At 35.9% G+C, this 17,779-nt stretch overlaps 2 protein-coding genes across 4 annotated transcripts; one reads left to right on the top strand and one right to left on the bottom strand.

Annotated features, from left to right (window-relative positions):
• Window positions 1–3,660: 3,660 nt before the first annotated feature.
• LOC107819313 (putative glucose-6-phosphate 1-epimerase) lies at window positions 3,661–8,360 on the top strand. 3 transcript variants are annotated; one of them, XM_016645415.2, is made up of 9 exons: window positions 3,661–3,940; window positions 4,567–4,958; window positions 5,210–5,284; window positions 5,666–5,722; window positions 5,819–5,982; window positions 6,452–6,586; window positions 6,825–6,927; window positions 7,442–7,541; window positions 7,915–8,360. In XM_016645415.2, the coding sequence occupies exons 2-9, from the start codon at window positions 4,848–4,850 to the stop codon at window positions 8,094–8,096; spliced, it is 927 nt and encodes a 308-aa protein (XP_016500901.1). In that variant the 5' UTR covers window positions 3,661–3,940; window positions 4,567–4,847; the 3' UTR covers window positions 8,097–8,360. The 3 variants fall into 3 exon arrangements, with proteins under 3 accessions (XP_016500901.1, XP_016500900.1, XP_075073940.1); XM_016645414.2 differs by having other exon boundaries at window positions 4,435–4,958; XM_075217839.1 differs by lacking the exon at window positions 3,661–3,940 and adding an exon at window positions 4,063–4,144 and having other exon boundaries at window positions 4,435–4,958.
• Window positions 8,361–8,721: 361 nt separating this feature from the next.
• On the bottom strand, window positions 8,722–13,027 carry LOC107819315 (exosome complex component RRP41 homolog). Its single transcript, XM_016645416.2, has 12 exons — window positions 12,837–13,027; window positions 12,670–12,716; window positions 12,287–12,347; window positions 11,561–11,599; window positions 11,402–11,469; window positions 10,730–10,808; window positions 10,609–10,645; window positions 10,311–10,427; window positions 10,111–10,196; window positions 9,924–10,013; window positions 9,747–9,830; window positions 8,722–8,953 (listed from the first exon to the last, which is right to left on the bottom strand). Exons 1-11 carry the CDS (start codon window positions 12,888–12,890, stop codon window positions 9,783–9,785), a joined length of 726 nt encoding a protein of 241 aa, XP_016500902.1. The 5' UTR covers window positions 12,891–13,027; the 3' UTR covers window positions 8,722–8,953; window positions 9,747–9,782.
• Window positions 13,028–17,779: the final 4,752 nt, after the last annotated feature.

The raw sequence follows: 17,779 nt of genomic DNA, 5'->3' as shown, positions 1-17,779 counted from the left end.
ATTAGTTTTTGTAAAACTTCATTGTACCACCTTCAAAGTGTCCAGATTGTTCTTATTGATCAGCACGAGATTCAGGAGTGCCTTCACGAGATTGACGTGGTGAATTTTGAGGGGAGGGAATCACTTCAATGTTATGTAAATCTCCTTGATTTTGATGGATTTGATTTTCAGGGTTTCCCAAAATGTTTTCATTATTATTGTTGGTGTTGTTGTTTGACATGGTGATAACAATGGACAAGATGTAGCTTAAAAGAAAAGATTATCAGATTCTCGGTAACGGAACCAATTTGTTTAACCAAAAATCTAAGTCTTTGATCAAAGCTAGAAAGAAATTCGGGTCACTGATAATCAGGAGACGAAAATAAAATATTTTTGAGAATGATGGTAAAGCAGTAAATAGTTTTGTATTTCGGTAAGATCTCAATCGTGTTTCGTGTCCTTACAGATGTTTAGTCCTTCCCCTTTTATAGTTGATTCTTTGAGAAGATATAATGCATTTGTCTTAATGAGGCAATTATGAGCAATAAATGATATTTAAAAGAAACGTTATACAATCATTTCTATTTAATTCAGATTCTCTAACGTATTTGACATTTAATGTTGTATTCAAACTTTTTTACGTCATCAGATTCGTATCTTCAACTTCTTCTGATCTTTGATCTTTAAACGACTCGAATAGGTACGAGACTCGTACCTATTTTAGTAACGGTCCACACTTATGTTACTTTTTTTTCCCCTATCTGTTATCGCCCGTGCCTCTTGGCTATTTATTGCGTCTTGACCTTTTGACCAGTCCACGTGTCATGACACATCATCTTCAATATTCAGACTCAGTTTTTTCCCAATACAGGTGCAACAAAAACCCAAGAGTTTACAAGTCTCTGTCTCTCTATGCATGCTTTGTCCGACTGGAAGACTTGGTAGACAAAAGGTGGTAGTGCATCAAAAAGTTGTATGTCACTGCTGCATGGTAATTGGGTACCATATTTTGCCAGACGTCAGCTACCATATTTGCCTCCCTGTATATATGTCGTAGAAGAGGATCGCCCAGCTGCCAGGGCAGCAACCTACAGTCATTAATCAAATTAGTATAGTGAGGATTATTTGTATGGATTAATGTGATTACCTCCTTGACATCAAGATTAATCTCCAATGGATAGTAACCATGATATAAGGACAAGCGTAAGCCGTAAAGTAATGGTGTTAGCTCCATTTGTATGCTAGTGTCAAACTATATATGTTGTGAATATCCTAATATCAAGTTCCCATCCGAGGATCTTACGACCCCTCCTATTTTATTTAACCCTGGAGTCCTAGAAGCCGCTCCATCGATGTTTAATTTGTAGTGGTTGTGGGGTGATGGATTCCATTTGATGTTGAGAGGTGTGGGTTGTGTGTTCCTGTGTGGCGGGGGTACGAGAAAGTGGAACTCCGCAGCTCTATTAATAATTTGTAAGTAGGTAACAAGAGTAGAGTGTTGATGAAAAAGATTTTGGTTACGTTGGAGCCAAATACTCTATAAACAAAAAGGAATTAGGGGTGACGGAGGGATGTTATAGGGGGTATGGTGTGGATATTGTTTGATTAATAGTTTGACTCGCTTCATTAGGAAATGGTTAGTTGTTGGAGGGTGTCGATAAAATGGAGAAGGCCCAGGTGTTCCCAAAAAGGTCGTGAGGCGTAGCACTCAAAAAAGACATGTTGTATAGTCTCCTCAGCCATAAAATAATTAGGACAAAGATTATTGTTGATAATGTTAAGGCGCTCTAAGTAGGCATTTGTAGGTAGCCTGTGATGGCTGTAAAGCCAAAGGAAGTACATGATTTTAGGTGGAGTGGGCAGTTTTCATATCCAAGTATGATTTATAGAAGGAGCAGTTGATGTTAATGAGGAGTACTAACATGATTGTACAGTAAATTATCCCGAAGTTATGAGGTTCCAAATAAGATTATCATGGTGGGTTGTGTATTGGGGTAAGTGGATGTTAATGAGTATAACCTGAGGGAGATGGAAGGGTGATTTATTAAGGTCCCAACTATTATTACGGATGTAGGAGCTAATTGGGCGTTGGGATTCTAAGAGTGGTAATGGACCTTGAATTAAAGATCTAAAGGGGGTGTTGTGATCAATTCAGCTGTTAGTCAAAAATTTGATATGGTTGCCAGTGGAGATTATCCATTTAGATCCTAGTTGGTAGTATTTCCATTCTTGTTGGATGTTTTTCCAAATAAAAGAGGTCTTTTTAGAATTTGTGTAAGTCGTGAGAAGTATTGATGCCTAAAAAGATACGAATTCTTAAAAAATCGCCAGGCTGTTTGCTAGTAGGGCTTTATTTTTAATGGAGAGATTCTGAATGCCAAGACCTCCGTGAAGTTTTGATTGTGTAACTATCCCCCATTTAAGCAGATGTATTTTCTTTTTTTGGGGGATGTTGAGCCCCAAAAGAAATGTTTTTGATATCTATCCAACAAGGTGATGATATTTTGGGGTATGGAGATGTGACGTCATGTTAAAATAAGGTATGATCAAATTAAATAATCATACGACTTCAAACCTTAATTTGATAGGAGAATGAGTTTGCTAAAGACACCTAATGTACAAACAGAAATAGAAAAAAGTTAGAACCCTTCCATCAAATAGTAAATTTATTTACCGAGAACTTTATTCATTTTTTTTCCTAAAAAAGATTCCTAAACTCTATATTTAAAAAGAATGGCAGATTTCAGAGTATAAGATTTAACATCTATATTTTTAGTGCAAATTCAAACATGAATTTTTTAATTCTCTTTTTAAATAAGTTTATAAAATACATAAAATGTGTTGATTACTTTTGTAGTAAAAGACTGAAAATAATAATTGAAGAAAAAAATTGTTTCACTCTTTAAATAATAACAACGCCACTTTCATTGGTATAAATCATAAAAGCAGTACCAGGGAACAAATTTTATGTAAACCCCTTACATGCACCAATCTATATGTCAAGTAGTGAAAAGCATAGGCGTACGTAGCCTTTCGCATACCTTTGGTATTGCATATAAATTTATATTTTAAGTCTATTAAAATTACAATAAATAATATTCATAAATCCATAATATTTAATATATAATGGATTCAATATTAAAAGCCTCAGATGTTGAACCCTAAGAATCGTTTGGTACGCGTGACCGTTTGACGGTATAAATTTATTTTATATCGTACATCAAACATAATATAAATTTAATCTCAGACTGAATTCTAGATTTTTGTCGCACTTAAAATTATTTTATCTTATCTCTCAAGTGGAATAAATTAGTTCAAAGATTATTCCTAGGACTATAATCTCGAGATAATGCTTAGAACAATCCCAAAAAACTTAAATCATTGATCGACTTGGGTGAAAAGATAACTACTAATAATATTTTACATAATAAATACGTACATATTAGGCATTTACTATTGTTTTAATGCATCCACATATACGAGTAAGTATTATGATCTATTTTAATGTTCGATATGTTTTTGTCTTAAATAGTGTAGATTGTCATGGGTTGACACTATATCAATTAGCACCTGAACCTTTGATCCCACCTCCCATATTATAGCCAACTATATATATCTGTCCTCTTTGACCTCACTCAAAATTAAAACTCATTCTCTGATTAATTCGACTTTTTTATATTTCTTTTATTTTTCCCAAGTGTCTAATAATTTAATTGAATATTGAATTGTTACTGTCCAAGAAAATCCCTCCCTTTTTATTTCTAAATCTTGACCGATTTGTACATCAACTTGTACCTCTTCGTATCTTCACGTCCTTTCTTCTTCCTCTCTCTCTCTCTCTCTCTCTCTCTCTCCTGCACAGAAATAAAAAAGATTCAATTTTTACTTCACCCCATTAATTGTTAATGCAGTATTATACTTGAGCTATTCCGAAGTTTCCAAGTTTTGCCTGTTAAGCCAGGTTTAATTCTTTAATTATTCTTATTATTGTTCGGTGTTTCATGTCTTAATTACTGTTAATTAATGTACTGTTAACTTATTTTTCCTACTTGTTTACATTATACTCCATTCCTACTCTGTGCATTGAATAAAGTCTAGATCTTTATGTTTTTTCTTTATTTTATTCGTATTTTCTTGCTTCCTTGAACTGGGTTTATCTATCTTTGTAAGTTTATTGCTTCCTTTGTACATTTCTGGAAATATTAGGTACATATTCACTACCTTTAATTCAGTTTTTCCAAATGGGTTGTTAGAGATTTTAGGCTTTTTAATTTTACTGAAACTGTTAGTTGAAAGTTTTGAAACTTGAGATTTGAATGGGGACTGGGGATTTTATCTTGTTTTAATAATTTTGTGGTATATTTTATTGAAGTTCATAGTAAAACTGAATTTTCCCTTTCTTTGTATGTTTGTTAGTCCATTAACTTACAAAAGTTTACTTGTCTTTTTGCTTAGGTAAATATCACATGCCTCACCGTGAATTTAGCTAGGATTTGAGTGCTTCTATGCAGTTGCCAAATGTCAAATTTTGTTGGTTTCTTGAGGTAGCTTAAGAAGCTGATGTTGCTTTTTGTTGTTGCAAAGTAGAAGTCAGATTTGAGTAAATGTACATTGAATGTGAGAGGTCGTGACAAGGTTCGGAGTAGGAAAGGCAGATTACGGTTGAGGCCTTTTATATTTTTGGGATCACTAGATTACAAGCTTCCAGGAAGGATTGTGTCTAAGATAGTCCGATATAAATCCAATATACTGGAGGAATTTGTCGATACATTGCTGGCAGTAGTTTTAGGTTCAAACAGCAGAAAATAAGGGTTTCAAGCCTTTTTTTAGAAATATTGTGAAACAAGGAGCAAAAGTGCAATTTGAAAATGGGGCAGTATGCACCAATCTGGGATCATACAGCAGCAATTGAAGTAACAAAAGATTGGAATGGGATTGATCAGGTTTTGCTTCGTAACTCTCAGGGTGCCTCTTTACGGGTTAGATTCTGTTAACTCTCTCTTGCTTTAATTAAATCTAATGAATTTATGATTCTAAATCATCTGTTAGATCACTTGTGAAAGAAATCATCCTTCAAATCCCCCGTCAATTACATGCTCGTTTACGTTTTTATAAACTGCTGTAGTTTGGAATGTGTCTTACAAATGATCAGACCTCCCCCCCCCCCCCCAAAAAAAAAAAAAAAAAAAAACCCAACCCACATGGTTATTGACAATTTCCTCTGATCCAGGTGAGCTTGCAAGGAGGACAAGTTACTTCTTGGCGGAATGACAGAGGGGAAGAGCTCCTATTCAACAGCAGTAAGGTGGGGTTTTCCATTTTACTAGCGGTTAATTCTTATGAGTAAACGAATTGTCTAGCGCTGGAGATCTAAAGCTTCTAAGAGTGGAGATTTCTTTGAATTCTAACTTTTTTTAATTTTAAAAAGTTTCTTTAAGTTCTTTATCACTTGTTTTACGGTGTAAAGATTGGAACTAGAGGTTTCTCGAATGTTGTAGTCAAGACTTAGCAGAATTGTGCAAAATTTACTCATTGAGGGTGTCCTGCAAAATTTACTCATTGAGGATATTATGAGTTACATCATCTATTGCTTACTTGTAATGCTATGCGCTTCGCGAAAACCAGTATTTGTAATTGAATAAGTGTGAGGGCTGATTCTGTTTCTACGTTTGCCCTTATGTCTTAGAGCATCTTCAAGTCTCCGAAAGCTACACGAGGAGGAATCTCTGTTTGCTTTCCACAGGTACCTCTGAATGTGTAATTCTGCCTATCTTCTTGAATTTCTTTCGATGAGTACTATTTTACAACAATTTGTTTGATTATCTCAAATATGCTGTAGTATGGAAATGGTGGTTCACTTGAGCAACTTGGATTTGCAAGAAACAAAATCTGGACCATTGAGGATGACCCTCCATCTCTATACTCATATGACCCGCAAGGAAAATCTTTCATTGACTTACTGCTGAAACCTTCAGAAGATGATCTGAAATTCTGGCCTCATGGGTATGATCTGAAACTCTAGTTGGTTTCAGTATGGAGCTTCGGATATTGAATCAAAGCTATTCATTGCCTATCAAAATTTGCTATTGTTTTAACTTAAATGGATCTAGACTTTGTATCTCAGAATCCTCTTTGAATTTGAAAATGATTTCATGAGAATCTGATCATGAATACAACATCTATATAAATAACTATGATTAAATTCAGCTAACTTAGATGCTTTCAGTTTCATGAAACTGGAAGCTCTCACGATTATTTTCTGCTGAGTCATAGTATTTAGGTTATTGTGAGTTGTGACCATGATGGCAAAAAATTTCAGAGATAGATATGAAAGCGTCGTATACTTTCATGCGAGAAATGAATGTCAACTTCTGACTTTAATTCATGTCAAAAGTCAGTTCTATGCTTACTTGGTTTCTGACAGTTATAGCTTTCAAAGTTGCTGATGAGTCTCTTCATTATTGTTTTCCAGTTTTGAGTTTCGCCTTCGGGTTTCGCTGGCATCAGACGGAAGCTTGTCCTTGATATCTCGTGTTAGAAACATCAATGGCAAACAATTCAGCTTCTCATTTGCTTATCATACATACTTCTCTGTTTCAGACATAAGGTATGCTGTTCTCTCTCTGCTCTTTGTAACATATTCATGAATTTTATTACGTTCTGTTTTTCAACATTTTATCACTTCCCCAACATCTTGTACTTTTTTCTGTAAAAATATTGTAGCCGTTCAAATTTCAGAGAGGCATTTTGTTTTATGTCTTCATAATATGTTGCGTATTGCACAATAATTTGATGATTTATTCTTTCCAATATCTCATAGACTGTTACATGAATCTTATCCACAGTGAAATAAGGATTGAAGGTTTAGAAACACTGGATTATCTAGACAATCTGTGCCAGAAAGAACGCTTTACAGAACAAGGAGATGCTATAACTTTTGAATCTGAGGTATATTTTTCAATACAACCTACATCATCTCAAAATTTGTGGTTATAGATGAGAGAGGAAATCTCATCAATCGTGGTTGCATTTGTAAGATAGCTTCAAGAGTGGCTCAATATAAGACCTTTTCCTTGGTATTTAACAATCTTGGACCCTTACAATGAGCCCTAAGAAAGATAAGAGGTGATTCTTTTGTGCTTTGCATTACCATAGATTTGTCAGATTAATTCTAAATTGAACAAAGAAGCATTGATTCTGGAATATTGCTCTAAAGATAATTATCTAGGCATTTACTTTGCAGTCTCTCCTCAACCTACTCGGAGCAACGATGCTTTACATCTTATGATTTTTTCCTGAATTTATTAGGAAGAAGTTGAAATACTTGGTGTTCACCTTATCTTTCAGAATTGAAGGCATTAATTCTACCTTTATAAATGAGATAAATCAGTCCGTTCGTTCAACTGTAAGGTGTTCCTTTATTGTGGCTTATGAGATTAAGAAGTATTCATGTTTCTTGCAGATCGACAGAGTCTATGTTAGTTCTCCAAATCGTATTGCTGTTCTTGATCATGAAAGGAAACGAACATATCTGATAAGGAAGGAAGGATTGCCAGATACTGGTAAGTATCTCAATTTAACATGGAGAAAGAAAATGTCCTCAAATGGAAGTATCCATTAACATGTGCTGCACCCTTAAGGCTATATTTTTACCTTGATTCTACTTTAGTATCTTCGAGTCATTTATTCTTCTCTTAACAAACCTGCTCATTTCTGTAATCCTGAGAGAGAGGTACTTCTCTGTTGGCAACAATTATGCAAGGCATGTAGCATCAATACAAGGACTTCAGACATCACAAGTTAATTTGTAGTATTATAGAAACTTTTGGTGCATTATAGCGTGATGGTAGAAGTTGCCAAAGAAGCATGAAAGATTTTACCAACTCTAATTTGCATAGCTAAAACCTTTTGGTGTCTGTTGCTCTGTCTTTTCAGTTGTGTGGAATCCATGGGATAAGAAATCCAAAGCAATGGCGGATTTTGGTGACGAGGAGTACAAGCAGATGCTTTGTGTTGACGGGGCAGCAATAGAGAAACCCATCACATTGAAGCCAGGAGAGGAATGGACTGGTCGTGTAGAGCTTGTGGTCGTGCCATCGAGTTTTTGTGATCTTTAATCCTTAAAAGTCTGGGCAGAAGATTTTAGTAAAGGCTCAGCAGCTTAATGAGGAACTACAAATTCTATAGTAGGTTTATTTACTTGTTAATGATGATGTAATGATGTGTTGTTATACTAGTCATTGAACTGCTGTTATGAACCGCCAAAGCCTATTGTTTTTTTTGGAATGGCTGCTTGGTGTTTTATCTTCTGAAAGAGAAGTTTTCGCAGAGTAATGTTTGCATTGCATATTTTCAGGTATGTAAAACTGATTCTATCTTCATGACTTAATGTCATTTTGGTGAAGAGAAGATAAAAAACTTTTCTGTAGTTATAAACTGCATAGCGTCACTCGTGGTTGCCACTGTATCCTTGTTTGAATGTTGCGATTAATATGAAAAGAAAAGTTATTTAGCCTTAATCTGTTAATTTGGTTAGTCTACCGGCGTAAATCATGAAAGTGAAACGGTTATTGGTCCATCAAATGCTTAATTCTGACAATTTTCTCCAACACACTGTAAATAAGCTGCCTATATTGAGATACTTTAAAATGCAAAACCATATTACTTTCCAAGACCAAAATTAGAATTAAACAGTAAACGATGGGCTTCTCCTATGGTCTCCCGTACCAAAAACTTCTTCGATACAGTTCCAAATTAACTTTAGCGCACATTAATCTTCAAATATAATATGGATCCATAAAGTACACATCCTACAACCACAAAAGACATTAGGCAAGCCAGAAACACTAGGGAAGATCATTTTCTCCACAGGTTCTCGCAGATTTGTACGGTTAACTTCTTGATCCACCATTGTTTAGAGAGATTGCAGCAGCACAACCAGGATCCCAATTTGTCTTTTGGCATTTATAGCAAACTGGAAACAATAAGAATAAACTGGGGGTCAAAGAATCTGCCATAGATAAGTGCCTCGTGCTTTACAGCAATTAAATAGGAAAAGCCACACCTAAGCTTTGTATCACACAGAGAAGGTACAAGAATTATATTATGTATAAAAATTGCACTTGCTTAGTTTGGCTTAAATTATTGTAGCCCGAGCAGGTGCCTGTTTTCATATGCTTTATTTCCACTTAAATGCAACTCCATAAACGCAAGCAGAAAAAATTTTGAGACGCCATTTTGCTATGTCAAACCTGAAGATTACAAGTTTATGCTAGAAGATGACAAAACATGATGACCTATCGTTTTCTATGAAAAAAGATTTTGCTACACATTATCTTTCTCCATTGGACTAATTAAATGAACTTGTTAGTCTAGCCCTGTATTTTGTACTCGTTGCAATATTTATTATTTCTCAGAAGTATAGTATAAGGTTTTCCTCACCGATCTTCAATTATTTGTAACAAATACATTCGTTTCTCATGGTGCTTGACTGAACATACTTCCAATTCTAAAAGCCGCTCTTAGCCTCCCGAACCACAACCTCAACCCCCACCACCAACACCCACCTCAGCCCCACCCCCGGGAAAAAGAGAGAAGGAAGAGATGGAACGTGTCTTTTCCTCCTAATGCTTCAAGAGTGACATGAAAGAAACAAGCAATAGAGTTCTCACAAATTTTCTTTGCTTCTCATTTTCCTCGAGGAAAGCATTAGCAATCTTGACCAAGAAAGTACGTCAGCATTATAATTAGGAAGAGTAACATCTTACCAAAAACTCAATAAAAGCTCCTCGAACTATTAAAAACTATACACCTCGGCGAATCTCCAACTTGTTGGTGTTTTCCAATAATATCTGAAAAACGAGCAATAGGAGATGCTGATGTAGAAGCTTTCATCGGAACAATTATATGAAGCCAGGAAGAACGCAATGAGTTATCAGTCTTACTTCCCGGATATAGCTTTCCACTGCTTTGCAGCCTTCAACTGCTAATTGCATGACAGTTTCAAAAGTATCTATGGGTAGTTTAGCATCCATCTGCACCAAGAAGGTTATTCATTGATTCGCCAGGAGAAAAAGAATGTACTTTGGATACCTTATTTCAATCGCTACTGCCAATAAGGAGTTAACAAACCTGCAGAAGGGTCACTTTGTCCAACTTAGGTAAAATTCCTACGGTGACATCAGGGCCTCCAGCACTGTCTTCCAAGTAGTTTAGATCTGTTTGACAAGTAATCTCAACTAGATCATTCACATATCAATACTGGAAAAGACTGAAAATCAGTTAGAAATAAAGAACCGGAAAATCAACTAAAAATTTCAGAATTAATTTACCAAGAAGAGGCGTGCTGTTCAGGTATCCAGCACTGCACGATGTGACAAGATCACGCATGGGAATCCCAGCATCAGCTAGTGCCAGCGTGGCAGCATTTATGCATGCTGATCTTGTACCTAAATAATGCACTAAACTTAGTTGGACTAAACTTCTAGAGGGCAAACAAAATAGACGAACTGCATTATATGGGCTGCACGTGGCACCAGACAACTAAATACCTATTCTGATTGATTCTGGACAAAAACAATATGTCACTGAAATTTAATTTAACACAACCCTCTAAGGTGTTCTGCTTACCTCCATCTGCTTGGAGAACTTGGACAAAAATGTCTATCTGAAAAGTAAAATATCAAGAAATTGTAAATGGAGGTCAGCCTCCATTACTTATTCAAGTTAATGATGTTAAGAGGACTTGAACCTGAGATCGAGGCATTAAGTGTGTCAATATGCAAGCTTCCATTGTCTGGCGAATAACAAGAGATATCTCTGTGGATCTCCTACAAATAAAAAACAAAGCTATCATCAAAATGTCATCATATAACCATAAGTCACACAGATCGAATAAACTCTGCTTCTTAGTTAATTGTGGGTAATCATAGATAATAAGCTAAGACTTCACGTACTAAAATTTTTAGATATTATTTACATTGTCTGTGTAAAATTTGTTTTTTTGCTGCCTTTTGCAGTCTTATGATAAAGGGTTATTCTTTGGGAACTATAAGTATTCCTAGAACTTTGCTTCTTTTTCTACTATGACTACAGTTGCTATCCTAGTATCCTAGCAACCCCTTTCATGGCTGGACCAGTGCCTGAACAGTCCGAAAGTCTTCCATTTGGCTATAGTATAATTTTTCTTATCCATCCAATAACCATTAATACTCTATCATGCCTTCCATCTTTTGTACTTCAGTCCAGAGCCGGGATAACTGTTCTTCTGCCACCAGTTTTATACGATATTGTCCATTAAATTTTCAAGCATGCATCAAATTTTTTTCTATAATGGAACTGACAGCAGAGCAGATGATATAATCGTATGGATGAAAACACATAAAAAGCGGAAGGAAGGACTTATAACATAACATAGAATCACCTGTCACCCTTATTTTTTCTTCGGCGATCACCAGTGCTGAAATTAGCCATGCTATATTCGCATCGTACCTAAAAGAGAGCCAATGAAAAGATCATATCATCTCACTTTTTAAGGTGATACATCTTACACTCTAATAATTCATCATGAAAGGTAATTTACCAGCGCCTGGTCATTGATCTGTTGGCTCCTGTTCTGGACCTGAATAATGAAACTAACATTAGAGTCAACTGAATGAACCTTTTACAGAGCAAAACTAAGATCATTGTTATCACTGATCACAGTGGTTGTGATTAGATATTTTCGTAGATGTGCATAAACACCAGCATATGGATATCTATCCAGTTTGCATCTCAATGTGATGTTTTTCTTGACTTCTAAACAATATAAAACATCCATTGTACATTCTTCCTCCGTTTCCTTTGGGGATGTTTATTGCGATGGAGCAGAAATTTGGTGGGGGTAATGCTTCTCTGCTCCAAACCCACCCTACCCTAGCCATTTTCATGCCTATCAATGAAGAACCGTTTAACCAGGTTTCTTAGTAAAATTACTGCAAAGACTAAGCTACCGAACGGTCCATAACATTATCCACACAAAAGATTTATCTATTCCTCTCTTCCGCCACCCCACATTTGAAAAGTCAGCAGATCAACCCATCAAAAATTTCTTGTTTTACCAAGCCACATTCCCTCCACCGTGTAAGACAATGTCATATAAACTGCTACCTTACATGATCGAGTTCCCTCCACCTTTATTTTTCAGTTCAAAGGCCATAACCATTACTTCTCCTTGCCATTAATGCAAACAACAAGAAACAACAATTTTATTTGATTCACAATCCAAATAAGGGTAGAATCGGCAGATTGAGTGTGACACGAATTTTACCTCCCTAGGACCATAAACTGCAGCAATGACTTTGGTATTACCCATTTCAAAAGAAGCAGAGCTGCAAATAATCGGATTAAACAAATTCAGTTTCAAATACAAAAAGATGCAGCATCAAAAGAGGATTCAAAATGTTCAGAAAAAACCTACCCATGTTTGCACCAAACACCGGATAGAATTTGATGTAAAATACACATGTCATGCATCTAATGTTTTGGGTACAAAGACCGAATAAATTACTCACGGTTTATTATATATATACACTTTCAAAGTATTTTTTTCTTTGTTTGTTATTTGCATATGTATCATGGTTCAAGTCAAAAACAGTGGTTACATTTAACCTATAAACATTAATGGTGATAGAAAGAAGTGTTAGCGGTTACCCATCAGCTCTTGAGACAACCCCTATTTCAGCACGAATTTGTCTCATCTGAAAGTAAAATTTCCACATAGAGGTACATAACGAGTCAAAACAAAAAGGCAATGAAGTTAAAATCAAAAAGACGGAAATTATGTGAGCGAATAGAGGTGTAAGTGTAAAGAGAGAAACCTCCATGGGACGGCGACCATCTAAGCGAAGACCTTCCGGATTAACGTACTCCATCTTTGAATACCACCACCGTCCTCACTTGCAGAGCGGCCGGAGAAAGAAAGGTGGAAGTAGTGGGAGTGTGCGAAAGTCCTGAGGTTTTAGAGGTTAATCAGGGTTTTGTGTTTTGGGGTTTTTCCTTTTTCCGCGTCGTGTGGTTTATGGTTCGAGGGAAAAGAAAAAAAATTGAACGCCTTATTTTGTCGCCCTATTTAACTTATACTTACTTTTTTAAAATTTTTTAATTTGTACACACTTTTTAAATAACTTCAGCTCTCTTTCTCTTTTCCTTCTCCTTCTTCATTTTTTTTTCTTCTACAACGATGACTTCAACATTGCTCTCTTTGATTAATGAAGCTAAAGCAAATATACTAAGGATTTCTGAACAAAGCCAGATCGATAAACAATTTGATGAGATAATAAAATATTAAAATGGTCAAACTTTCAGATTCAGTTAATTTCTGTCCCGGGGTTAAATAGTATACCTCTGTGTCATGTCATGTCATGTTTCTACTAATATTTTACCATCCAAGTGTTGTAAAATTGCATATGCATTTTATGCGTAATCGAATCTGTCGGAGTAGTTCCAACGCAAAACTTACAAAATAAAGAGAACAAAATATCTGCACAAAGTCAAACTTCAGCTTTCAGTTAATTTCTTACCCAGGATTGAATAGTTTCTCTATGTCGCTATCATATAATCTTATAATTAGAGAAGTAGCAAAAACTATTGAGATTCTGAGTATACATCTCTCCAACATATGTCTTCAGCGTTGAAGTTTCCCAGTTAAACACAAAAACTTCAGCTAGAGCTGAAGTTTCTAGTTACAACACAAAAACTTCAGCTCTAGAGCTGAAGTTTCCAGTTACAACACAAAAACGAGCTGAAGTTCGCTAGTTACAAAACAAAAACTTCAACTCTAGAGCCAAACTTCAGATCCAGCTACTAGAATGCTGAAGTTTTGCGTGATTGCCTTTGCTACTTCTTCAACTCTAGAGTTGAAGTTTCCCAGTTATAACACAAAAATTTCAGCTCTAGAGCTGAAGTTTTCCAGTTACAACACAAAAACTTCAGCTCTAGAACTGAAGTTTCCAGTTACAACACAAAAACTTCACCTCTACAGCTGAAGTTTTCCAGTTACAACACAAAAACTTCAGCTCTAGAGCTAAACTTCAGGCCCGGCTACTAGAATGCTGAAGTTTTGTGTGATTGTTTTTGCTACTTCAGCCCTGTGTGCTGAAGTTATGCGAAAAAGCGGGTACGCTTGCAATTTTTTTGCAAAGTGGGTACAAATTAAAATGTGATACAAAAAGCGGATATAGATGCAAATGTCCCAAGGAAAAAGGATTTACATGAGAGGAAGAAAAGTTATTTTTTACGGGGCGTCATAAATATTACATACAATAATCAAATATATAAAATATGTATACTATAATATATATATATATATATATATATACTAGTAAAGGGTAGCCCGGGCCCAACGTGAACAAAACTACCTCATTATGACAAATAGAAAAAAGTGCAAACACTTTACCTCATATAAGAACATGTATTTCAGCCGATCTTGACATAGTTCAAAGATAATCATATAAATTATTGGGGATTTTTCCAACCAAATATCAGAACGTACACTAAGCTTTTACCCTTTAAATGCATATAATCAGCTAGAGCTTCAATTCTAGACGGAGGTAATCTAGGTGTCTCTCAATAACTAATCGCTCATAATATTATAATCTGGGCAGTTTGATTAATATTGAATAATCACGTAATATTAAAAATAAATTAATTGAAGTCAAAGAACTCTGTATTGTGAAAGGCCTTATTTGAAAGAATGATTTTAATACCCATCATAGTCCCTGTCATTTCATACTGTAATTACTAATTTATGGCTCACTGATGCAGCCGTTCTACTAATTATTAATCCTTGAAACTAAATATATTGGACGTATATGTACGACTGTTTATCTAAGGAAAGTTTAAAAATGACTTGAATTAGGTTCAATATTTTGTATAAAAAGTCCAGTTATCCAGTGTTTTTCCGATTTGCATAACAGTAGGCCTAGCTTCAATTTAGTAAACAAAGTAGTATACAGTCTATTGAGTAACAAAATCATACACAACTTTCGTGCTTCTTCAACAGTTACCACTTAAAAGTAGGCATCAAACAATTACTTAGAAATACAGATACAAACCATTGCACGACGATTCTGACCAAGTTAACTCTTAAATCTTGTAAGTTTGTCTCGACCCGAAAACCGACTCGGTCGTGATGGCGCCTATCGTGAAACTAGGCCAGCTGACACAACTCCCGAATCAACCATTTTTCAATAAAAGTTATTTTTATACCATTTATAAACCAATATCTCATAAAGAAATTTAAAAGAAAAGTGCGGAATAATTACACAAGCCCGGTATCGGGGTGTCACTAGTCATGAGCATCTACCAAGGTCTGAATATAACAAGAGTCTAAAAATGTACTAAATACAGTAATGAAAATGAGAGGAAGGAAAGCAATGCTGCGAACGTCGTGCAGCCACCTTGCTAACTCCGACGACTCCGCCTCTAAGCAATCAACACCCGCTACTGGGTTCCGAAATACCTGAATCTATACGCGAGGTGCAAGGAGTAATGTGAGTACTCCAACCCAGTAAGTAATAAGAGTAAATAAAGACTGAGCAGTAAGAAAACACATAATTTTATGTCATAACACTATAACAAATACCGTATATTTTTCAAAAACAGTACAGAAACCATTTACTTCGTAAATCAAGCTCAGTTTCAGTAAAACTTTTTAAAACAACTTTCATAGTTTCAAACGAGTGATAAAATAGTGAGTAAAAATGATAGAAATGTAAACAGCCCCTCGGGCAAAACATGTACCATAAACCGTCTCTCAGGCATAATATCAACAGAACCAGCCCATCGGGCTACCTCACAATCACTCATAATCAGCCCCTCGGGCATAACATGAATCAAGAATCGCCCCTCGGGCAAAACATGGATCAAGAATAGCCCCTCGGGCAACAATATGAAACAACAACAGCCCCTCAGGCTACATCATATCACTCACACTGGGTACTCGCACTCATTGGGGGTGTACAGACTCCTAGAGGGGCCCCTTACGGCCCAAGCGCAATAACAAGCCATCTCGTGGCATAATCAAATAGGCTCTCGGCCTCATATCAACAAGCCACCTCGTGGCGTAACAAATCAGGCCCTCGACCTCAAAATCATGAATCAGTATAACACTGCTACGATGCACAGTTCGATCCCATAGTATCCTCACAACACAGGCCCTCGGCCTCACTCAGTCAGAAATCTCTCATACCACTCGGGCAACAGTAAAACATGATGCTCAGCCCAAAATATCATTTAAAATATCAAAACGGAGTAAATATGGCTGAGTTATGAAAATAGTAGAATACAACATGACTGAGTACAAATATGAAGTCAAAATAGTGAGGAATAGTAGTAAAAATTTCCTAAGGGTCCAAAACAGTTGGCACAAGGCCTAAATATGGCATTCAGCCCAAAACATGATAATACTTTCCAAAACACAATGATATCAAACATTTTTCAATCAAATACGCGGTTTAACACTCATACGGGACAGACTAAGTCACAATCCCCAACGGTGCACGACCTCACGCTCGTCATCTAGCGTGTGTGTCACCTCAAAGTAGCACAACGATGTGAAATCCGAGGTTTCATACCCTCAGAACAACATTTACAATCATTACTTACCTCAATCCGAGCAAAATCCTACTCCGAAATGCTTTTTCCCCTCGAATCGGCCTCCAATCGATCCGAATCTAGCCACAGTTAATTCAATTCAGTCAATACTAATTATAGGAATTAATTCCATATGAAAATACTAATTTTCCAACAAACTCCGAAATGAACCCAAAATTTGCCCGTGGGCCACACGTCTCTAAATACGACAAAACTCACAAAATACAATAATCCATTCAATTACGAGTCCAACTATACTAATTTTACTCAAATTCGATTCTGATCGATGTTCAAATCTTGAAAATTCGTATTTTAAGATTTTACAAAAATCCCAATTTCTTACACCTAAATCAGAAATAATTGATGAATATGGACATGGATTTATGAAATGTAATCATTTTCGGATATAGAACACTTACCCAAGTCGAAATCGTGAAAACTCCCTTTGGAATCGCCTAAATCCGAGACTCAAAACTCAAAAATGAGTAAAAATGGCTAATTCTTGTATTTAAGAATCTATCTAGGCAAGTTGCATTTGTCAATTGAGACTTATAAATCGCATTTGATACATGCGATTTCGCTTCTGTCTCAGAAAAAAAATAGCATTACCAGCCTTCAGTAAATCGATCATAACTTTCTGTACAAATATTCAAATGATCAACGGTTTAACTTTCTCGAAACTAGACACCAAGAGCTACAACTTTGATGTGTTGCTCATCACCCAGTTTCTTATAAATAGCGAGATATAAGCTCCCAAAGTAGCCTACTCGCATCAGAAATTTCTGGAAAATTTTAAAAACAACTTGACCAGCCTTCAGTAAATCGATCATAACTTTCTGTATAAATGTCCAAATGATTAATAATTTAACTTTTTGGAAACTAGGATGCAAGGGCTACAACTTTCATGTTTTGTAAATTTTCATATTCCTTGGATTTCGAGATACAAGCTTCCAAAGTAGGCTCCACGATTGCACAGTGCTGTCCAAAGCTTCTGCAGCAGAAAATTTCAGCAACTTATTTTTTTGTCCGAAATCCATCCCGTTAACCTTCTGAAATCCACCTGAGGCTCTCGGGACCATAACCAATTATACCAAAATGCCCCAAAATACAATACGAACTTAATCGAGGCTTCAAACCACGTCAAACAACGCCGAAATTACGAATCGTG

Source organism: Nicotiana tabacum, chromosome 7 (genome assembly GCF_000715075.1).
Source record: "Nicotiana tabacum cultivar K326 chromosome 7, ASM71507v2, whole genome shotgun sequence".
NCBI classification, from domain to species: Eukaryota; Viridiplantae; Streptophyta; class Magnoliopsida; order Solanales; family Solanaceae; genus Nicotiana; species Nicotiana tabacum.
Note: the sequence above shows the minus strand (reverse complement) of the source record. Positions and strands in the feature narration are given on the sequence as shown.